Consider the following 24,250-nt stretch of genomic DNA (forward strand, 5'->3'; position numbering starts at 1 on the left):
ACCTCTGGTGCAAATTACTGACCTCTGTCATCATTTTAGGTGGGGGAACTTGCACAATCGGTGGCTGACTAAATACTTTTTTGCCCCACTGTATATCCATGTGCAAACATAAACCCATATATGACTAAATAATAGAGAACCTTTTGGTTTATGGGAGGGCATAATCTCCCTTATTTCAACTATGACTATGACTGCTCACTGCAATCTAGGCTGCTTTCAAGTCTTATACTCCTAGTGCATGGAGAGTATCGAGATGTCATGGTGACTAGCTACAGTGCAACCAGGTATCATTGCAAAACGTGTAATAGACACGCTGATCCACCGTAGGCATTTTACGCTTTGTCTCCCCAAAATGAATCGATTAAGCTAGGGGACTGATATGGATATACATGTAAATGTGTTAATAATTTCTGTTTAAACACTTTATCGTGATTATATTTTCATGTTGTCTTGAAAAACAAATCTCCCTCTGCTGTTACTGCAGATGACTGCAACTTCTGCATGTGTGCACATTTCACATTTTGGAGAGGCAAAGCGTGAAATGGACACCGTGGATCGGCGTGTCTGTTACACGCTTTGTCATGATATATATCAGGTTGTACAGTGAGCTGCTATTGATATGTAAGTATCAGGTTACTACACTGAGCCCAATTTATGCCAGTTATAGTAAACCAATTAAAACACCAACATCTCCATAAGATTAGGGTTGAAAAAACGGAAGGAGATAAAATTATTGAGATTTGTTGATCTTAAATTGATAGTTATTGACCATTTGCTATTGGGTGTTGTTTCAAAAATCAAACCATAGGATATCCCTAAGCAAAAAATGGGTTTTAAAGGCAAGGAAACCCCAAGAGAGTGGTGTCTACAACAGGCTTTCATTGGTTAAGACAATTAAGACAATGAAGCTCATGTCTCATCACCATAAAGTCACTCAGAGCGCTGGGAGTGTTAAGGGGGGCGTAACAATAACATGGCACAAGGCACTCATTGCCTTATTAGCAACAGCCATAGCTGCTGTAACTATGCCTTTGGATATGTACTATACATACATACATTTTACTTCATCTAAACTGCAGGATAATACTGTACATAGACGTAGCCTGTAAATGTAACCTGACAGTAAAAAAACGCCTAAAAAAGTGTGTCAGTATTTGGTGAAACAAGCAGCAGTGTGTGTGTGTGTGTGTCATTGTAGCCTATGAGTTTCTGGGTAAGGAGCTGCTGTGTATCAGATGTGATGTGCAGTGTATGCTGTGTGTCACAGCAAAACAGCTGTTCTTGCACAGAGCCGTTGGGCACCTGTGTGTGTGCATGTGTGTGTGTGTGTGGGGGCAGACTGCCTCGTATCGCTGTCACTCACAGAGACAGAGAAAGACACTGATGTTGGTTCACACTGACACTTATTTGACTCCACTGTCCTTAACTCTTACCCTGCTCCAGGCAGATATCTGCGTTCTTGTGTGTCGTACAGTCATATCACATCAAACCTTGGCACCCAAACACTGGCCTACAGCCCGTTCCTCTGCTCCACAACATTTTTTGGCTCTCCCACCATATTTGCCCTCATTTTTTTCTTCTTTCCTATCCCTGTTTCATCAAAATACCTTACTAAATACTTACATTTAAAAGCTTTATGGTCATTTTATATTGATTTGTTTTGACATGAGTCACCTGGTGGGTTTAAGGCGTGGTTGGTCTTATCTGATTTCAGTATTGAATCCAGCACTCATTGGACTGTTTAGTCAAAAATAATTTTACTCCTGCACATGAAAAAACAAAAACAATATAAAATAAAATGTATAAAAACTGGCAATATAGATTGCACAATGGAGCGGAGCCACATAGTGGACATGTTTAACTACATGCTTTTTATGTACTTTAAATTTTTTAATTAATTTTTTACTAGTATGTGAAAGAGGTAAAGTCAAGGAAACCCCGATCTCGTATAGAAGCAAAAATAGATGATAATGACTTTGAACTAACAGAGGGCCAGTCGTCACCCTCTAAGTCAACAAAGGGTTGGATGTTTACCTGAGTTAGCAGAACATGGTTTTTGTCTTACAAAAAAAATGTGTTTTTGTTACAAAATACTGTCTCTGATGGGGCTGTACTCTGAATTCATAGGGTTAGGTCACAGCACACACACACACACACACACACACACACACACACACACACACACACACACACACACACACACACACACACAGTCAGCAGTCATGTTCTGCCAGCACTTCTTGTAATCCCTCAGACAAATTACAGCATCTTCTCCTCCTCTTCCTGTCTCCTCCTCCACCTCGCTCACTCTACTATCTCCTTCCAGCTGCAATTGGATTTGGATAAAGATGGCTTTTCCTTTTCTTCTCTATTCTTCCCTGCTTTGGCTAAAGAGGGATTTGCCCAGGGAGATTACACACAGACGCAGGCATACCTACGTGCATGTTCACAGACCACAGCGTGGAGACATTGTATTTGAGGAAAAACATCTTTGCTAACAAACAGCCCCCACCCCCCACCCCTCTACCTCTCACACCCACCCCGCCTGCACTATAGCGACAAGCTTCATAGCCAGAGGTCAACAACCTCTCTTGCCTTCTCTGTCTTTCACTGCTTCTCTCCCTCACAGTTGGTCTTTACGACTATTTAACTCCTTTGCACAACTTTTTCTATCGTTCCCGTCTGTTCTTTTACACACTATCCTTGCATTGTTCTCTGTACATCCTGCAGTCAATCTTCTACCTCATCTTATAATTTGTCTTCAGTGCTCTTCTTCAGGCAGAGGAATTGGCCTTACCACAGTGTAATGTTAACTCCGAGCCCCCCACAGACGACTGCTTTCTTAAAGTGCAAGGGCTGACTTCCTGGGGTTAACTGTTTGTGCTTTTGTGAGTTCTATTCTAGTTGTGCCATGTGATGAAGGAGACTGAATGAATGCGAATATCAGTAACCGGTAACTCAGCCATTTTTCAGGGCACAGAAGCACACAGTATTAGGCTATCATGACACACAGAAACAGAAAATATGCCCCCAGGGACTAATTTGTGTCTGTGTATGTGTACGTGTTGGAGTAGGGGGCTGGTGGTGCTGTGACTGAATAATTGAAGGGTGGAGGCAGCAGATGGTCTTTAACCCTGAACCCCAGACAAGACAACAATCAATATTTAAGCAGAAAAGAAACGATGCATTGTACACATGCACACACAGAGGCCCGCGTGCACTATATGTAAACTCAGTGACACTTTCTTATGAGAGACAGGGCATGGATGTCACTGTGCATGATATATAGAGTTTGCTTTTCTGCATGTAGCGAGGGAATACATATGTGTGTGTGTGTGTAATTGTGGTGTGCTTTCAAAAACGTATGAAAGTTGTTGTGTACAGGCACCGTTTATATGCAGATGTGTCATGATAATATCGTCCATGTGCACAGAAAGGAGAAGCACATCATGTGTTTTGAATTGTACAGACATTTGGTAAAAACCACAGCCAACCCACCCACCCACACACACAACCACACACACTCACACACACACACACACACTTCTCTCTCTCTCTTGCTCTATCTCTCTCTCCTTCGCTCGGCCACCAGTAGTGGTAATGGGGAGGGACCTGTCAGCTCACTTAATGCAGCTAATGTTTGCCTGCGCCTAGGGACACAAGCACAGAGACACACACAGTCCTGACACACACAGCGCTCCACTCTCTCTCTCTGTCACCACTCTGTCACATTCCCTCTCTTCTGCCTCCATCCCCCCTCCTTCCCTCCCCGCATCCCTCTCATTCTCTCCCAGCTTCTTCTCCTCTCTTCACTGTGCTGCGCCCAGGCTCTTAATATTCTTCAGTCTTGCTTTTTCTCACAGCGTGAAGCTTTTTGGGCAACATTTATTATGATCGCATTCATCTTGCATATTACTCAGAAGCTCTTGTTATTCCAAATGACCAGTCTGTTTCGACGGCAGTGAGAGGGTTCTGTTTAAAACAACAAAAGTCACATTTTACGTTAAACATTGTGGCATTATCCTTTTTCTAAATGCCAGCAGAAAAAAAAATGTGATCATATGTCTTAATACTTGGTGACTGAGTGGCCCAAGGAGGCATGTGCTGTAGATTTTAGGCCTCGTTACTGAAATGTGTCATTTTTGTGGAGAAATATGTGACTTCCTCCATGAGCAATAAAATCCATCTTAAAAGTAATAGTATTTAGGCAGGCTAAATTCCAATTGCGGTCTCTTTTAGCATCCTGTCTTCTCCTTTTTCTTTACTTTGTGCAGCAAATACAAAAATCTAGACGTTTTGACTGCAACACTTTACCTTAAGCTTGTAATACCACTATATTCATGCTCCTGTAACTGAACATAAACAAATACAAACCAGTGAAGAGTGCATGAAACAGCTACAAGGACAGGCAGGGAGGCTTAATAAAAACAAATGGCTTATAGAGACAAAAAATACTTCTGTGTTCTTTCTCTCTTTTCCCTTCACCCTTGTTGCTGCCTCACTCCATCTATTCCTCCCTATGCTCTGTCGCTCTGATGAATATCACCCAAGCAAATCAGAGATGCAGAGGAATCTCTCTCTCGCTCTCATTTCTCACCCTCTTTCCTCTCCCCTTATTTCTCCTTTCCTCTCCACCCTCCGTGTTTCTTCTGGTCTCCCTTCTTTCTTTCTCTCTCTCTTTTGACTTGATTTCCTTAACTACCTTCCTTTCCTCCCCCTTGCATATGTGGACCTCATTCTCTCTCATTATGATGATTTGAGGTTCAGCTTCAGTTGCTGGCCCATTAAAAAACAAACAACAGCAGCAAGCCTTGCCTTTCCTTATATTGCACTCAGCCTCATAAGATGGCCTCTGCTCTGCATACTGCATTATAAGCTCGACTACAAAAATTGCCCATCTGTGCTGTTCTTATACTCCAGTATAATATGTTTAAATATGGTCGTGCAGCAGAGATGGTGGTACACACACACATGCTGAATGACCTTGGCAAATGCCACCTCTTGCCAAACTGCCATATCTCAGTGCCAGCCCTTCATGAGGCCTCCCACTCTTTAGGGAGAGTGCTACATGGCTGCGCAGGGATTGGATGCTGGACTGAGGGGAAGAGAGGGGTTCTGTTGTAAAACACACATGTTGGTGTACGGACAGGGATCTGGAGATTTCTGGGGTGTTTCTCACAATCTTGCTCTGCTCTGTAAGGCTGGGTCAATATGTACGTTTATCAAAGTTCATCTGCTGATGTGCTTGGCCCGTCATTTACAGGAGAATTTCCCAACCATTACTGCAACCATTTCAAACACAAGCAGCTGTAATCTAAACCCATGTCAGCATTATATTTTGAGTGTGTTTGCGTTGTTATATCCTGAGCTGGACTGAGGAAAAAAAAACAACGTCATGATGTGATAGCACCTGTTAAATTGGTCTCAAGTGAGATTACAGGGTCTGGTTTCAGAGATGATGGGATTTAACAGTATTTGTTTGAGCTGCAAGACAGGCTATATCAGCCAGACTGAGACACAGAGGATGGAAAGATAATGGACAGAGTGGAGAAACATATGAAGTTAAAACATGGAGGAATAAATTATAAAAATAGAAATAGATTTTTACTGTAGCACTAGTTACAGGTTTACAATTGTTTCATTGTTTTAAATTCACATTTAAAATGTTTGGTGTTCAGTGTGTGAACTTGTCTTTGGTTGAAAATGTTCAAACGTGATCACGGCCTCTTTTAGCCATGTGGACTTTTGCGTGACTACACTGTGTTGAAGTATTCAGTCATGCAATACAAACTCCACCTCAAGCTGTACCTTTCAGTTTGATAATAGAATCAAATGTAACCAGGCCTTGTGAACAGTGAAGTTTATGCCAAATTTAAACATGTTCCTTAATTCTGTGCATATATACAAAAATTAATCAGAATTCGTTATGGTTGATGGGTCTTTGTCCCTTGTGCTTCTCTTTTTTACCAAATATGGAGCAAACACCTAATTGCCATGAAGAACAATAAGTTAAATTCCCAATTAAAACAATCAGCAGTCAGTTATCTTCCAGTATCACTTAATTTCAGCTCGTCATAATCTCATTATTTGAGTCAGGATAAATGTTGCCCTTTCCCTGATTTTTCTTTGAAACTAAAGTATCTGTTTGTTTTTCAGAATAACATCCAGTACTAATCAGGCTTCATAAACATGCTGCTCAAGACCAATAATATGTTCTTAGAGTTGTTCATTCTTTTTATTCTTTTTATTCTTTTAAGATAGAATTTAAGGGTAAAGTGCTGTAATAGACTACCCCAGTTTACACCTCACAGTGTAAAGAAAGCCTATTGATCCCCCTGACATTTGAGCAAATCAGAAGCTAAGGAAAATGTTTGTAAATGGCAAGGTTAGCAGATACATTCTTGGTCTTGTGTAGACATGAGAGCAGCAGCACATTGATTGTGCCAAATCTGTTACATTCAATAATCCCCAAACTCGAAGTCCTTAGCACTTCTAGGTTCTGTTTGAGACTGCAGAGGCCTCCAGGGTGGATTTGATTTCTGAGTCTTAATAGAGCATATTCAGAGTGACTGAATATGCTCTATCTGTCTAATCTTTCTCCTGCTTTAGATTTAGAAAGGCCACATTTGCTTGTCGAGCCCTGATTAGTGGGGGAACACAGAATCCATTCACGCTCACATCCACAGCTACGGCTAATTTAGAATAATCAGTTAGACGAACAGTAATACTGCTCACCACTGCACCACTGTGAAACCTGTGACATTAATCCCTTGTTTTGCACATTAAAGTCAGTTTACAGATATTTGTGAAAGCTTCTGCATTTATCAAAATGTGTTTTGCAAAGACTTGTACCTCTAAAGGGAGCTGTCATATGAGTCAGTGTCAGTTGGTGCTGAAGGGTACAAATTTGAATATGGAAAATTTGGGGGTGTGAACCTAGTAGACCTTAAATTTATTGCTAGTTTCTGAAATGGTTTCTGTTTATCCCTTAGGAAAACACTCAACCCTAACTCTGATTAGAGGTTTCTTCCTGTTCGAAGGAAAGATTTCCTTCCCACTCTAAACGGCTGGTGCACAGAGGGAAAATAGTTGCTTTTGTCTATACAATTGTAAAGTTTGGATCTTGTAGTGGCCAAAGATAACTGTTGTTATTGTTTTTTCATATTATCAATTGAAATGAATTGAACTGAATCTATAATTAAGCTGCTACTGCTTAAATTGCACAGGCACCTGGATTTGGAGCTTTTTTATATAGATCATCATGACTCTGTTATAGGAGTGTAAGTATAATTTTTGGGGTGTCCTCTTTTAATAAGATCCATATTTGTTCCCCATCCTACACCTTAATTGTCTTTATTTTACCTCTGTGTTGTTCTGTAAAGACCGTTCTATAGCTGTTTGCCACTTTCTGTACTTGCAGATGTGATTTAACCATAGCAAAGCCTCAGAGAAACCATCTTCTCACAGCGACTTTGGACTGTTTTCCTATTAAGTATGCTCATATCTAAAAATCATACCAGGAAATGCTGGATCAGCTGGCTAGCTGACTTCAGTGTGCGTGCAGGCTGTGTGCAGATGTGTGTCTGCACATACATGTTTTTACTTGGTTGCGTGTGTAGCTCTACATATACTGAGTGAGGAATGTTTGTGTGGCAAAGAGACAAAAGCATTCCCAAGGAAGAGATAGAGGGAGAGAAGGAAAGAGAACATCTTCATACATGAAAGCGGGAAGTGATGGAATCTTAACTGGACTCTCAATACTCCCTTTGAGCATCCTCCTCATCTTCATCCTTAATGTGATCTTTCTTTCATCTATTTCTCTTCTCTTTTCCCCAGTTTGTCTTTACTTTTTTGTTTGTTTCTTTCTCTCTCTCTCTTCATGTCCCCTCCCCCTTGCTGAGACAGTGACACTGGGCTTAAGTGGGACAGAGTGTAGGGGGGCATTGAGGCAGAAGAGACAGAGAGACAGTCATGAAGGGAGGGAGGCAGGAAGAACCGCTGCTGCTCTGCTGTGGCTGTGCCCTCACCCCACACCTTCCCCTAGTGCCGCTTCCTCCGAGAACGTACCTCAGGCACTCCTGGACCCTCAGGCCTCCTCGCGACGTCTGGGGGACCCGCTTTTAGCATGTCACCACTACTCCACTCCAATCTGCAACATCTGTCTCTGCAGCTCTTTTGCCTCCTATCATCCTTTATGTCATTCTCCTGCTCTGGCTCCTCCTCCACATCCTCTTTTGGGTCTCTGTCACCAAGATGCCCAGCAACAGTGGTGAGGGAGCATCATCACGGTGGTACGGGCAAACGATGGGGGTTGGAGGCCATGGAAAGGCATGCCTAGGAGAAGGGCAGGCCATCTCTCTCCCTGCCTCTTTCCCTCCTTCCCCTCCCTCCCCCATTCCTCATGCAAGGTGCACTCATCCGCACACAGGCCTTGCTCCCCGGTGACCCCCCTGCTCCCTGAGATTCAGTATGTGTCACTGCGCGCTTGCTTACACGCTGTGGCACTGTAGTACTCCCACTGAGGACAACATGGCTTTACAAAGGGCAAGGTTTTATTGATTTGTGTGAGAGAGTTTATCACATGTGTGTCAGCACACTCGCTGTTCTCCCCTTCTCATGTATACAGAGGGAACACTGCAGGCAGTACCGTATGTGTCCGGATACACATATGAATATACAGTACATTGTTGTTGAATTTACACAAGCACACAATGGAATCAAGTTCAATATCTAAACAGAAAGTCCAAGTGGTGCTTTCAGAGGATCCATGATCAGTCTTTTCCCTGTTTGCCTTGTCTTCCCTTTCATAATGTATGACAATCAAACAAAAGCGACCGGCGTGTGAAATTAGACCCTTCATGCACTGTCGTTTTTGTGTTTTCCACGGCAGAAATAAGGTCACGCTGTAGTAGAGTTTACTTTGCGCTGCTGTATGTGTGTTTATAATGCATTAGATATGCCCTGTTATCATTCTCATGACTGGTGAGCTTGTCTCAATCTATTATCTATGAGACTAAATAATTAAAGACAAAAGCAACACAAAGCACCACATGTTGACAAGTCTAGCGTATGTGTTTGCATGAGTGTCAGTGACCGAATTTAATCTAAGATAAATGCAGATGAAGTCTTTTTTGTGGTTGTGTGTGCTGTGTTTGCATGTGTGCTCTGACATGCAGAACCATCATTTTAAGAGGAAAAGACAATCTGAGAATATGACGATGGTTTTGTCTTAGTCTGACTTTTGCATTGCATTCCTTTATTGTTTCTCTTCATCCAGACATACGTAACTACTCCCATCTTGCTGCTTGAATATTTATGGTCATTCCAATTAAGGTTTCTTAACTGTGTTAGAGGCCTTTAACCATTGCAGAGGGTAGTCTGAGATAAAGATGTGGGGGTGGGCTGATGATAAAACAGATTCTCCTTCTCTGTTTCTTTCGGTTTGGATGAATGCATATTTTCATTTCCTTTATTTGTTTTTCCATCTTCCTTTCTCTTTTTCTATTTCTTTAGTCCCAAGCATGAGTTGTTCAGAGAGGGTGAGGGGTGTGTGGGCGTATGGGGTGTCACCTTCTAACAACAAATATAGAAAGAGAGTGAAACAGAGAGACAGCAGCAGGGAGAGAGAAGTATGGAGAAACCAAGGAAACAGATACTGTGAGAGGGAAAGACAAAGAAAACAGGAGACTTGGTGGTGGTGTTGGGGAGGGCAGCAGCTGGCATTTGACGGTGAAGCATGCCTTTTTAATGAGTGCATTAGTCCTCTGAATACCTATCCTCAGATCACTGCATCACATTGAACCTGGAAAACAGGCTGAACAAAGGAAGAGAGGAGGATGCGAAGGTCAAGGCTTGGGGCTGAAAAACCAGAACACTTGTAGAGAGATAAGAATAGAGTAAATGTGTATCTGTGCTTCCTCTTCAATTATTCTGCTTCTAGTAACTGTGTGTGTCCTACACTCATGCAGAGTCAAAGAGGCAAACTCTATAAAAATTCACACAATTCTTCTTTAATAACCTTCTTCTGCTATTTTGACACAACCTCTCCCCAGTCTTTTTTTTCAGTTTTTGTCAATGATTGACTCAAAAAAAAAAGTGGCAGTAATATGTCGTCCTTGTAGGTCTTTCTATGTCTGGCTTGTTCTCATAGCACTTAACTATTACAGACTGCTTTGAATGTGAATAGAAAGGAAATAGGAGCAACCATCATTCATTTCATACTAGAGAGAGCAAAAGGGAGAAAGGGGTGGGGGGGCTCAGATAGGGAGAGAGCCTATTGTTGGTACGTGTAGATTTCCCTTTGTCAAACACATGCCAATTCTTAAGCCCCAACAGAAGAGAGGAGAATAGGAGAATGATAGCAGCAGAGAAAAAAGATGAAAGGAAAAAGGGCGGGTTGGAAGGCGGGAGTAGAACAGAGGGGAGGGGAGCAGTATTGATTTGACACTAAGGGAATCACACCACAGCGCTGTTCATTTTCATTTATCTGCCCTTGTAATGGGTGTGTTAATATGGCAGGTAGGGGAAGAGGGCAGGAGGGGATTTAGGAGGATGCAAGCATTTTATTAGAATTCAGTCTTTTTTATCCTTCCCCTCTGCTCACCAGAAAACCATCCTGCATACATGCACATGTGCACATACCACATGCATCTACAAACATGTCAGGGTGAAAAAACTAACATTTTAATACTTCCCAAATACTTCCCTACAAGACACAAACGGGAACATGTTTGCCTTGTATAAAAGCCCTCAGCTCAGTGTAAAAACAAGAAGTAAGTATTTTTAGCACAAAACATAAGCCAGAGCTGTTTATTACATGTGTGCCCTAATATTGGAAAACAACGGTCATAAATTTCTTAAATAAAGGTAATATTAAAACAAGACTATGTGCCATTATGTGTTATTATGTAAATATGTTTGTGTGAGAGATAACTAACTAATCTAAAAAGATACTGATACTGAAGGATGGCTGTTGGAGCCGACACATAATGCTTTTAAATGTGAGTGAAAGTGGGGTCAGGGTGGTAGTTACATGTTGGGTGTGAATGGACAAAATAATGCTTTATTTTGTGTTCATGGTTGTGCTTTCTTGTATGTCTAGCTCTACTTGAGATTTAGGTAGCAGGAGTGAGGACATTAGTAGAAAATATGGACAATTTTAGCGGCCTTTACTTTCACCCAGGCAGCACGGTGGAACAGTTTAAATCCACTGGCTAGCTGGAGCTTTTCTGTACGGAGTTCAGCATGCTATCTCTGTGCTTGCATGGGTTCTGTCTGGGTATTCTGGTTTCCTATTCTGAGTGCTTGTCTGTCTCTCTGTGTTTGTCCTGTGATCGACTGGCAGCCTGTCCAGGATGTACTCCGCCTCTTGCCCTGTGACAGCTAGGACAGACTCCAGCCCCCTGTGACTTTGAATTGGATAACTGGAGGAAAATGGATTGATTTACTTTCTAACCCAGCTTCTAAGAGCTGGCTGAGGGTTCTTGGTTTTAGAGTATAAATTTCAATTGGGTTGGGTTAAGTTATGGTTATTGTTAGGCGTAAGGGGCTAGGAAAAATATGTCATGTCAATAAGGGTTCTGTGTGTGTGCGTATGTGTGCTTGCGTGTGTGTGTGTGTGTGTACGTGTGTACAAGGAAGAAGCTTAGATACAGTATGAGCAGCTCAAATGAAATAGCTTTTAGTAGACCTTCCCAGTGCCTCCTTGAAATCAACCATAATGGGCCCTTGGTAATTATCAAATAAATTAGCCAGGGGAAAGAGTGGGAGAGCAGGAGGAGAAGGGGGAGGAAGAGGGAGGGATCAGGGCTGACTCCTTTCATTCTTTTTCATTCTCATAGCTGTCTTTGCCTGTTAAAACGCTTTACCTAAATTTATATAATTTTGTCAGACAGGCATCTTGGTGTAATTTAATACTTTTGTTATGCAAATACACGTTGGTTTTTATTGTAGTTTAGGGCATGTTTTCTTTCTTTATTATGGTGTTCATCAGCTGAGATGGATTGATAAATTAAGGATTAGCACGCCTCCAGTAGGATAACAGGTTAAAGAAACCATTGATTTTCAGCCTTTTTCTCCCCAAACCCATATTATTTAGGAGTTAAAAATACCTGACATTTCAACAAACCTATTAGAACTTGTAATATTTAAATAGATACGCATGTGTAGGGATGAAGTGTTGATTCTTAAATGGTACTTCTAATGTGGATGGGTGGTTAAAGAATCATGTGGTCATGAGATGAGTGTTTGGAGATGAACTGGGCAATATCAATGGACAGTGTTGTACACTATTATTTTATTGCTCAGAGACAGTATTCACTATAGGTAGGATTATCAAAGGAAAGCACACTGTTTGATTGTGACAATTTTGGGCTCTAGCAACAGAGCTGTCCATGGTGCTACTTCAGCTACTATTTGAGAGCATTGCAAAATGTAAGTATGCATGGTTCTGATCTGATATAGTGACTCAATATTTCTTCTTGAAGATACCATTTGCACTGACTTGTGTATAAATAAATTGGCTTTCTAGCTTGTTAAAAAGTCTCTACACACTGAAGGGTGCACAATGTGAGAAAACCCTATGTTAGCCTTAATCATAACCCATTTAAACATATTTTTGACAGACATGCTTTGGCTTTACTCCATTGTAACACAAATATATAGTTCATAGTTTGCAAGAAACAGATACATGCGCTCATAAAATCATGGGCTTAATGGGAAGCCGAGGAGGCCTTTCACACAGGTGTAGTTTTAGCCTTTGCATGCTTTTGCACTCCTGTTTTACTATACTCGAGAATGTTTACTTCTACACTTCTGCTTGTTTAGATGAATAAAGAACATCTTCTCCAAGTGAAGCAGTTGGGACTAAAGGGCATCAAACCAAATTAAATAACACACTGTCTCTTAATAGTGGTAATGGATTCACGGTAACAACACTGCACTGGCTTAGTAATATCTACATTTTGGAACGTAAGAATTTTTTCACTCCAGTAATGAGGTGTCTGCAAACCTGGATAGCTCCATAAGTTTTTTTTGACTAAAATATGGTTATATATTTTTGTGTCTGATTTATTTAAATCAATATATGATTGTGTGCAGAGTTTTACACTTCATATTGAATTAACCCTAGAGCCATTTTTATCTATAGTCCCCCATTTCCAGGCCCCAAAGTAGGCCAGTTATATGCCAATCATGTTCAAGTGAATGATGCCATCATCAGGCTGCAAAAGCAAAATAAACCAGTATACATTAGTTACATTCATTTTAGCACTAATCAACTCTGGAACACCAATAAGACTGGAAAACCACAGAAACAACAAGTGGATGATCGCAGAATTATCTCCATTTCAAGAAAAACTCCTTCACATCATCTCACCAAGTCAAGAAAATGCTCAAGGAAGCAGGCATATCACTGTCAAAGTCGACTGCATTTATGAATGCAAACACAGAGGACTTACAAGAAGGTGTAAACCGCTGGTTACACTCAGCAACAGGAAGGCGTGATTAGACTTTACCAGAAAACATCTAAAGGACTCTCTACAGTTTTGAAAAAAAGAAGAGAAGACAAGATTAACTTGTACAAGTTGTGCGACCACAACACATCATCTGTCAGATATAGAGGAGGCAATGTTATGGCGTTTATGGCAGCCTGTGGAACCAGGTCACCAGTGTTTATTGATCATGTGATTGCTGATAGAAGCAGCAGAATGACTTTTAAAGTGTACAAGGCAGTACACTCTGCTCAGATTCAGCCAAATGCTACAAAACTGATTCAACAGCGCAAAATGGATAATAATCCTAACCATAAGACAAAAGCAATCAAAGAATTTGTCATGGTAAAAAAAATAGGATATTCCTCTATGGACAAGTCAGACAGCTGATCTCAGCCCAACAGATGATGCTTTTCAGTTATTAAATAGAAAAAACTGGAAAAAGACTCAAAAGCAAATGGAGGCATTCGCTTCAAAGGCCTAGCAGAGCATCACAAGTGAGGAAACACAGAATTTTGTGATGCTCATGGGTTCATTGAGTGCAAAAGATTTTCATGCAAGTGTTAAAAGCAATCTTTATATTTAAAATTATGCTAGTTTGTCCAGTTAATTTGTAGCCTCTGAAAATGGAGGACTGTATAAAAATAGCTTTTTTAAAGCACACGCCTAAATCCCTGGCTGTGACAACACATACACACAAAGTAGACATCTTTCATTGTCACTGTAGCATATGTGACAGCTTATGTGTGTCTGAAAGAGAGATTGACCATTAAAAGTAGCATTGTAATGATGGAGGGTAGATGGAGACGAATTGAATGGAGGGAGTGGAAAAGAAAAGGAAGATAGAAACGAGAAGGTAAATCAGGAGGAGGTGAATAAATAAGGAATGTGTAGGTGTACTCCACTGTCTGTTCATTGCTGCAACACGCTGTAGTGAGGATACTCACCACAAACACACACTCACAGTTTGTTGAGTGCACTTTGCAAATGTGGATTGTAAGACAGTGGGAGTAAGAATAGTGTAGCTCGTTAGACAGATTGTGAGTGTCTCTCACTGTGTGTGTGTGTGTGTGTTAGTATGTGTCTGTCAGCACATGCATTTGTGAGAAGTCCATTTGTGCAACTACTGGCTTGCATTGTACCAAATCTGCAATCCATTTAGCCCAAAGTCTGAAAGGCAAACCTCGATGTTATGAGTGTTTTTGTTAACTAGTGCAGCCTAAAAAATAAAGTGACAGGATGCACAGAGAAATGTGGTGAACTCCTCTGTGGCCTATAGCCTAGACTTGTGAATCAATTACAGATCCATTCAGCAGTTCCTTTCCTCTCCTCTGATCTCGTTTGCCATCATTTAAATGGCTGATTTCGTTTTTACCTCTAATGAAGGGTACCGTGCACGCACACACACACACAAAGACACACACATAGACACACGTGCACACAAAACTCACATGAAACGCACACTTGCACGTCGCTGTGTGCTACCGCAGCGCCCCCTACCCAGCTGTTATCACGTGAGTGCACGGGCCCTAGCAACAGCGAGCGAGAGAGTGAACAAAAAAGAGAGATCCTGGCGAGAGCAGGGGACAGGGGAATGGGTAAAGAGAGGGAGAGAGAAAGAGATGAGAGGGAGGGGGGAGCTGTGGAGCATTAATAAGTGATGAGTCCAACAGTGTGAATTGCTGTTAGTTAGCATTGCTGCAGCGCCGCTTTCATTTGCATGGCAGCACCAAGAACAAACCCCTTTACTTACGCCATTTCCTCTCTCGCTCTGTATCTCTCCGAGTCACTTTTTTTTCTTTTTCCTGAACCATTTTATCTGTTTCTATCTTTTCCTCATCTCCTTGGTCTAGTCAACATCTCAAAATATGTATATCTTTTCTTAGGTACTTTTTAATCTTTTTTTTCATATCTGATCTGTTCGTCTCCTTCTCCGAGCCTCCCCTGTGGCTACAACATCACTACATTAACATTATCATTTTTTTCTTCACTGCTTTCCTTTTTTATGAGCTCTTATGCTACCGTTCCTTCCTCCTCTATTTGACAATAATTTGTTGAAAATGGCAGCCATATACTACTGGAATATATTTAGCATCACCTTTCCTACATCCCTTCATCTTCTGCCTCCAACTCCTCTCCCCTTTTCACTATATCTTAAAAAAAAGAGGAGTGTCCTCTCTCTAGGGGAACTTTGGGGAAGACAAGTGATGCTCCAGGGCTCCTTAATCCTTTTTTCATTGCCCCCCCTGTCTCAGCATCTCGTTATTTGCATGTATGTGTCTGCCTGTGGAATTTTTGGCATACGTGCGCATACGCTCACACAGAGATCTAGCAGCAGCTTCTGCACTTGGCTTGACTTGATGCCTCAGGCTGATCAGCTGAACTGATTCCATTACTTACAGACCCCCCTGAAAGAGAGGAGCACAGACTAAGAGGGAAAAAGGCAGAGACAGAAAGAGGTGGAGGGCAGAGGGGAAATGAGTGGAAGAGAGACTGGGGATGGAGAATAGATGCCATGCAGAAGGCAGAAAAAGGGAAAAAAGAGCAAAAAAAAGGGAAGAAAAGGTTGGAAAACAAGGAGGAAGTGAGAGGATTTTGCACCTCCCTTGGGTGTAGGATAGACCTCAAAATTCTCATCCAGCTTCCTACAGTAAAATAAATAAATAAAATACAGACACAGAAGCACATACAAACACACACTCAAAAACAACATCAACAAACTCCTGGAGGCGTAGGCAGACTAGACGAGAATTGATCTCCTCTCCCACAAGGAGAGGCTTGCAAGGAGGGAGAGAGAGAACGGGAGATGGAGAAAGCTGTAGAAGAATTGTTTTTACCCATGTATGGCTCTCAGGCCTGTAGGCCCCTCATCCTTCTCACTCTCACTCCCTCCTGTGTCACTCCCAGCGGCATGTTTCTCTTTATCTCCCTATCTCTCCCTCCATCAATCTCCATCTGCCGTCTTCCTCCCTGTAGGTCCAGACCCTTCCGCTACTCCACTGCCTCTCGCCGTCGCTGCCTGTTTTAGGTGTGTCACATCTCCAAAGACAGCAGGGAAGCAGAGAGTGGCTAGAAATTAAATATCAGTAGTGAAAGAAGAGGAAGAGTGGTAGAAAGCTTTGGTCAGTGCAGTCAAGGGGAAAATACAGCATGTTTTTTTTTTGTTTTTTTTACATTTTCTGTTTTTATCTTAATTTTACACACTGGATACGCATTTAAATAACAGCATTGAAGGACCAAATGTCAGCCATGATCACCATGTATATAAAAAAAATCTTTCTTAATGCTACCAGCTACAATGACCATGACTGGAAGGCAGTTGAAAAGGAAAGAAGATATGTGCATGCAGGTTGGCTTGAAAAAGCATATTAATAATAAGATGCATAGTGAATGATAACTTTCAGTTTTTATACCATGTCCGCTTTTAATCTGGTATACCACTGCAGCCCTACTTATGGAAGATGCTACAGCTGGACATCTAAGGGGATTAAAAGGTAAATTAGGCTTCTCAAAAAAGCCATCTGTTAGCATCCTGTATATGTCCTTGAGGTTTTTTCTGTTTAAAGTCACTTCAGGTTTTGAAGGTTTTTTTGTTTTTCTAGATAGTTTTTAAAACATAGAAAATGTCTGCATATTAATAAGAATAGAAAATACTGTTCATCATTACTGCTAAAACAATCTATAGTTAGTGTAAAATATGCATTTTACTGACTTTATGATTTTTTTCTATGTTAATTTCTAATTATTATTTTGGTTTGGTGAAATTTGATGTTTAATAATAATAATAATAATAATAATAATAATAATAATAATAATAATAATAATAATAATAATAATAATAATGGATTGCATTTATATAGCGCTTTTCGAGACCCTCAAAGCACTTTACAATTCCACTATTCATTCACTCTCACATTCACACACTGGTGGAGGCAAGCTACAGTTGTAGCCACAGCTTTAATGTAACATTTAATGATATTTATTAATTTACAGAATAAATTAATCGGTTACACAGAAAAAAAATGATGCAGGATGAATTCTTTTCCTTGGATCCTTATGCAGTTTGAACAAGAGAGAAAAAAACACAAGATAAGAACAGAGTATAGAAAAATAGTGAGAAGGCTGGCATAAGTTTCCTTCACAGTCAGCAGTGACAAGCTCCTTTTCATTAAGGTCCCCTGCATCACTTTCCTTTCCTCCATTCTTAGCCATTTCTTACTCTACCCACCACGCTTCCCTCCCGTCACCCCCCTCTGGTCTGTCTTCCTCTCTCCAGGCATGTTGTGACAGGGTGTAGCAGTGTGTTATACAGGGTTCTACTCACCAAGTGCATATTATCCTGTAAGGCTTAATACCTAGGTTGGAACAAAAGGGCAGGCTTGGAAATTATAGCTTACGTCGCTTAGCACTCAGCACAACAGTCTGACTCACATGAAAACACGCGTGTGTGAACTTCATATATCCATGCAGATGCACAAGATGACACTGCCGTGTGTATGCATATTCAGAACTCTGACAGCTTAGTCACAGACACACAAAGATTTTGTAATGCCTCTTTCACGATTAGTTCAAATGCATTAAATCCTGTTTTAGAATTAACTGCCTTAAATAAATCACTCAATTTATGCCTGGTATTGACAAACAATCTGTAATTGGATGACAGTGTATAAGGCCCCAGACACACAGGCAAGTAGTCCTGGAAGTTGCTGTCAGTTGCTAGGTGAAATTGTTTGCAAAGAAGTATGCTGCACCTACTTGCATTTGCAGCAACAACAACAACAACAACAATCTTTATTTATAGAGCACATTTAAAAGCCAAGGGCATGCCAAAGTGCTTTACATAAAAGAATAAAACAATAAAACAATTAACACTATAACATCAGAGTCATATAAGTGTGGAATTATGTTCACAGGTAAAAACCACTAATAAGAGTAAACTATAGCGCATAGCTATAGCAAAGTAAAGCTGTACCATCAAACACAGTGATAGAGAAACATAGACAACGCAAGACAAACAGAAAAATTTATAGAATAACTCACTGCAAACAAGGCCAGGATTTAACTGGTAGAAAAAGCAAGTTCAAACAGATATGTTTTAAGCCGTGATTTAAAAGATTGAATAGAATCAGATGCCCGGATGTCAATCGGGAGATTGTTCCACAGCTCAGGTGCAGCTAGAGCAAACGCTCGATCACCTCTAGATTTCAAACGAGATCTGGGCTGAACCAACAATAACTGTGAGGATGATCTTAAAGCCCTCGCAGGAGCATATGAGTTTAAGAGTTTCTTAAGATAGCTTGGTCCTGTGTTATTAGTAATTTTAAAAGTAAGCAACAGAATTTTAAATTGAATACGAAATTTCACAGGCAACCAGTGCAGATCAGCAAGGACGGGAGTGATGTGAGCAAACTTCTTAGTTTTAGTTAGAATGCGTGCAGCGGCATTCTGGACTGTCTGTAATCTATGTAGAAGGGTAGAGTGGAGACCAAAATAAAGTGAATTACAATAATCTAGCCTTGACGTTACAAAGGCATGGATGAGCTTTTCCAGGTCATTGTGCGGGATATAATGTTTGGCCTTAGAAATAAGGCGAAGTTGGTAAAAACTGGATCTGACGACAGCAGACACTTGTTTATCAAGTTTAAATGAGCTGTCAAGTAGCACACCCAGATTCCTAACAGTGTCAGAGAAGGAGCTAGTGAGAAAACCAAAGGCATCTCGAAGTTTGGCACAGAGAGCGTCACTACCAAAGATCATAATTTCAGTTTTCTTATCATTAAGGATAAGAGTATTTGCCAGAAGCCATTGCTTGACCTCACACATGCACTCTCGAAAGCTACTCAAGGACAGAGCTAGATCATCATTTAACTCAAAATAGATCTGGATGTCGTCGGCATAGTAATGAAAAGCAATGTGGTATTTCTCAAAGATAGCACTTAAAGGAAGCATATATAATGAGAACAGGGTAGGGCCTAACACAGATCCCTGGGGGACACCACAGCAAACAGGTACAGCGGAAGAAGATGAGGTGGCCAAGTGAACCGAAGAGAGCCGATTTGAGAGGTAAGATTTAAACCAATCCAAGGCAGCGCCCTTGATGCCTACAGTGTGCTCTAGTCTCGCCAATAGTATGTTATGGTCAACCATGTCAAAAGCCGATGAAAGATCCAATAGCACTAGGACAGAGGGGCGTCCATTGTCAGCCATTAATAAAAGGTCATTAAAAACTCGGAGCAGCGCTGATTCAGTGCTGTGATGTTGTTTGAAGGCCCATTGAAATTTATCATTAATGTTATTCTCATCCAGGTAGGTCTGAAGTTGAAGCAGAACTACCTTCTCAAGAATTTTGGCCACGAAGGGAAGCTTAGAAATCGGCCTATAGTTGGCATAATCATTTTGATAGAGGTGACTTTTTTTAAGAACAGGTTGGATTATAGCATGTTTAAAAGCTGATGGTACATAACCGGAAAGCAAGGAAGAGTTCAATATGGACAATAGACAAGGTCCAATTGCACTAAAACAGTCCTTGACTATACGGGATGGAAGAACATCATGTACAAGATTAGTATTGTTCAGTTTCTCAATTAGATGCTTCAGAGTAGGGAGAGAAACAGGTTCAAATTGACAAAAAGTAGTAGAACAATCAGGAATGGACATACGATCTGTCACCAAAGGAAGAGTAGATTTAAGAAATACGACTTTGTCTAAAAAATAACTTGAAAATTTTTCACAAAGACCCGGGGAGCACGGCAGAGGCATAGAGGGACAGGGGTTGACCACAGAGTTAAAAATTTTAAATAAAATTCGAGGATTGTTGCCATTGGTGGTGATAATTTTAGAGCAGTCTTTATTGTAGCAGATTGCTTTGATCGAGTGTTTTTGGGCAAGGCAGCATCTTGCATGAAAACTAAGGGCGGCCATAGTGATATGCTAGTAAGCATCAGGGAATACACCTTACCTACTGACCAGAGGTTGGAGAGGGTCACTGACACGTCTCTAGATATGTGAGACTGAGGCCTAAAGAAGAAAAAGTCTTTGTAAAAGGAATTTGTTCTATGTAAAAAACACAAAGTGCTCTGAGTTGTAATGGAAGGTACTGTGATCAGATTTCATCCAGGTGAATATAGCTCATCAAATAATGAATAAATACACCAAACAAGTGAAAACGTCATCTGAGTCTTCTTGTAGACTTCAACAACTCTAACAAAATGTTTGTTGACAAGTCTGTGAGCCGTGTTTAACTTATGTTTTTAAACTGTGTTAACAATCAAGATAACAAAAAAGAATTGATGTACAATTGCAAACAGGCCCCATGGACTGTATTTATTACCAAAGATTAATGCCAAGGTGTGACTGTGGTGAAGAAGTACAGCTGCGACTCTCCGCCATATCTCAGTCTTGTTAGTGTGTGTGTGGCAGAAAGCCAGGTCAGTCTTCTCTGTTTTATAAATCTCCTTTGGATGGACTTGTGCAGCCATAAAATGCATTGATTTTGTTGCACACATTGTGGTAGGAGACACACACACTCACACACACATAGACAGATACAAAGCTGGTTATTGATACTTAATACACAGTAAACATATGCATATACGTATTATACGCAGTTTTTCACCGTTTGCCAGCCACAATAAAGGAATAAAAATGTAAACAAATAATCATTTAAATCATCTTGTCAATAAAATGATTATTAGCTATGTTCCTGATTAAAACTTTACAATTTAAGTGTTTAAAAAACAAACAGTAGCAATAAAGTTTTAACACTACATTAGCTGTTTTCCATAAACCAATTGATTTGCTTGCACCCTAAAAGTTTCTAAAAAAACCCCTAAAAAACAATAATAATGCGGTGCTACGACTAGGCGCTGACCTATTGCTTGGAGCATGCATGTGTGTGTGAGTGAGTAAGAGTGTTTTTTGTGCTTGGCACATATTTCTAGTATTCAACTATTCAATGCACCTGCATTTTACTAAAGCTCTCTCTTGTCAACACTGCAAAGAGACATTGAAACATCGTGTACGGCAAACAACAGTCACCATGTTCTTACACTCACATACACTCTCACACACACAGACACTTGCACAAATGCACGCACACACACTGTAATAGCATTCACATAACCAAACAATCTGCAATCTACTACAAACTCTGAAGTGCACACTGTCTAAAATAACCCTTTGGGGGGAACAGAATACAAAAAGACTCAGAGAAGCGGAAAGAATGAAACACTGAAATACACTCTCCTCATCTCCTTTCCTTCCTTCTCTTTTTCTTCTCTCTCACATACACACATGTGCAGATACTCTGTCTATTGACATGCAGATAAATCACAGCCAGTCCAAGCAGTCACTGATGTGACATGAAAATGACGCTAATCTGCTGTTACCATAACACGCACCGACACATCAATTATTAACGCTTACAATAACTCCCCACTCTCTTTTCTCTTTCTTGTTCCTCTCAAATGTCTTTTTCCCGTTGTGTACATCTCACTAAAAGAACGGGACAGAGTCAGTTAAAAGCACCCATGTGTTCGGGTCTTTTGATGACATGTATATTATAGAAGTGCTTTTTATCTTCCAAAAACTGTGATTTTTTTCCTTACAAATATGCTCAGTGTTGGTGAAGCTAGTAGCCCCAACTCTTCAGCTGCGCACATATGCTATATGAACGAAAGCTCTGGGCCACCTACCCTTAACACCTACAGGAGCTGCTCAGCCATTAAAACCCTTGGCATGAAGCTGCTAGTGCAAAGTTTTTAATGCTGATGCTAATGCCAGAGCAGGTTTGGATCTCTGCAGTTATTGATTTGGTGACTTTTAAATACTTTGTCTACACTGTAATTGAATGCAGCCTGACACTTTGAAGTGCTTCCTAAACACTTCCACTTTACAAAAATACCACTCACGGTTGATCATGGAAAATCTAGGATGGAAAACCGACTTGTTGGGACTGTGGCATCCTATTACAGTGCCACACTCAAATTCAGTGAGCTCTTTGGAACAACCCGTTCCTTCACAAAAACGTTTTTAAAGATAGACTGCTGTGCAGTGGCAATGGGACTGAAAACATCGACTTCAAAGACTAAGAGTTGGGATCCGATACTTGTTCATATAGTGCTTATAGGGTTACCTTTGTGAATCTTGAGAACTTATACATGTGTAATTAAATGATCAAATGGAAAACATGCTGTTATTATTTAGCCCTACAAAAGATAAAACAGGATATACATAAACAGCATGTATGTTTTTTTGACCCGCTCCTGTTCTGCTCTCCTCTACAGGCAATCGATTCTTCCTGACCTCATTTGGCGCGCTGTACATCTCAGAAGTGCAGAAGGAAGATGCCCTTTCCACCTACCGCTGCATCACAAAGCACAAGTACAGTGGAGAGACTCGTCAGAGCAACGGAGCCAGGCTCTCTGTTTTGGGTAAGCAACAAGTTACTCTATGAAAAAGAGACTTGTGTTTAAGTTTTAGTTTTTGAGATTTTTGGTGTTTGAAATCAATAAAACCTTTTTGTGACCTTTATAACCTACAGACCCTACGGAGTCCACCCCGTCAGTGCTGGACAGTTTCCAGTCCGGTGAGGTGCAGGTGGGGCATAATGTGGAGCTGCCCTGCATCGCCTCTGGATATCCAAACCCGACCATCCGTTGGCTAAAGGATGGTCGACCATTACCAGCAGACTCGCGCTGGACACGGCGCATCACTGGTCTCACCATTTCAGACTTGAGACTCGAGGATAGCGGCAACTACATCTGTGAGGTCACCAACAGCTTTGGCTCCAAAGAGGTGACGGGTCACCTCAACGTGATAGGTGGGTAAATTTTTAATTTGCCTCTCCTGTCCTCCAGTGTTCCCCTCAAATAGCAACTGAGTGCAATAGGCAGAAGTAGTAAATGTGACATCAGGACACAAACCGCAATAGAGACATCTTTTAAGCTCTGTCGGTTCTGCCGTGGCCACCCTCGTCTAGGTCGAGCATGAGCTTGATATTTAAGGATGGCTTGCTCCCCCACTGTGTTCTCAAACCGCAGTGAAGCGTCTCCACAGTGACAGAGAACAGTGGTCATGCAGGCCTGTCGCTCCATTTTCCGATGGGTGTGTGAGAGAGAGGAGAAGGTTATGGAATATATACAATAACATTAATGTTAATATAAGAGATGTTAAAAGGTGACACACATAGAAGACACAGAACACTTAGAGGAGGTTATGGAGTTGGTAAAGATAAGAGATGAAATTTGAGGGTGGCTTGAGACGAGTTAGTGGACGCTGAGTACACTGGCCACAGGGCACATCATTGCACAGCCTACAAACCTCAAGTGACAGGGCATGCAAGGTGGGACACACACACACACAAATTTGGACAAGCATACAGTATATACACTCAGTGCCCATGAAGAAAGTCTTACACATTCATTGTCACAGAGACACACATGCTCACACACATTCAGCAGCCTCCAGCACCTAACACCAGCTGCTTTATTGCTCACTGACATTTTCTCCCCTTTTCGTCTTTCTGTCTCGGTTTTCCTCGCTGCTTAGAGCGTGCGCGCACACACAAACACAAAAAGACAGAAAAAATGATATACATACAGAAAGCACAGACTTATTATACCAACATGTTATTTGTGTTGAACAGCACAGAATAGCTCAATAAAAATTGCTCTTGCGCAACAATGCAAATAATACACCTTTTAGTGCCCGAGGGACACGCACCAGTTTTTGTACCTTCAATATTTGGGTAGCAACTGGCT

General features: G+C 41.0%; 1 protein-coding gene across 1 annotated transcript in view; it reads left to right on the forward strand.

Moving 5' to 3' along the window:
- The window catches only part of dscaml1 (Down syndrome cell adhesion molecule like 1), a 99,229-nt gene that overhangs the window by 40,113 nt on the left and 34,866 nt on the right, over window positions 1-24,250 (forward strand). The window contains exons 4-5 of the mRNA XM_013910469.1: window positions 22,775-22,921; window positions 23,032-23,310. Coding sequence (XP_013765923.1) covers window positions 22,775-22,921; window positions 23,032-23,310 — 426 coding nt within the window. The remainder of the gene's footprint in view (window positions 1-22,774; window positions 22,922-23,031; window positions 23,311-24,250) is intronic.

This window comes from Pundamilia nyererei, unplaced genomic scaffold, assembly GCF_000239375.1.
Source record: "Pundamilia nyererei isolate P.nyererei 1_Seehausen unplaced genomic scaffold, PunNye1.0 scaffold00003, whole genome shotgun sequence".
Lineage (NCBI taxonomy): Eukaryota > Metazoa > Chordata > Actinopteri > Cichliformes > Cichlidae > Pundamilia > Pundamilia nyererei.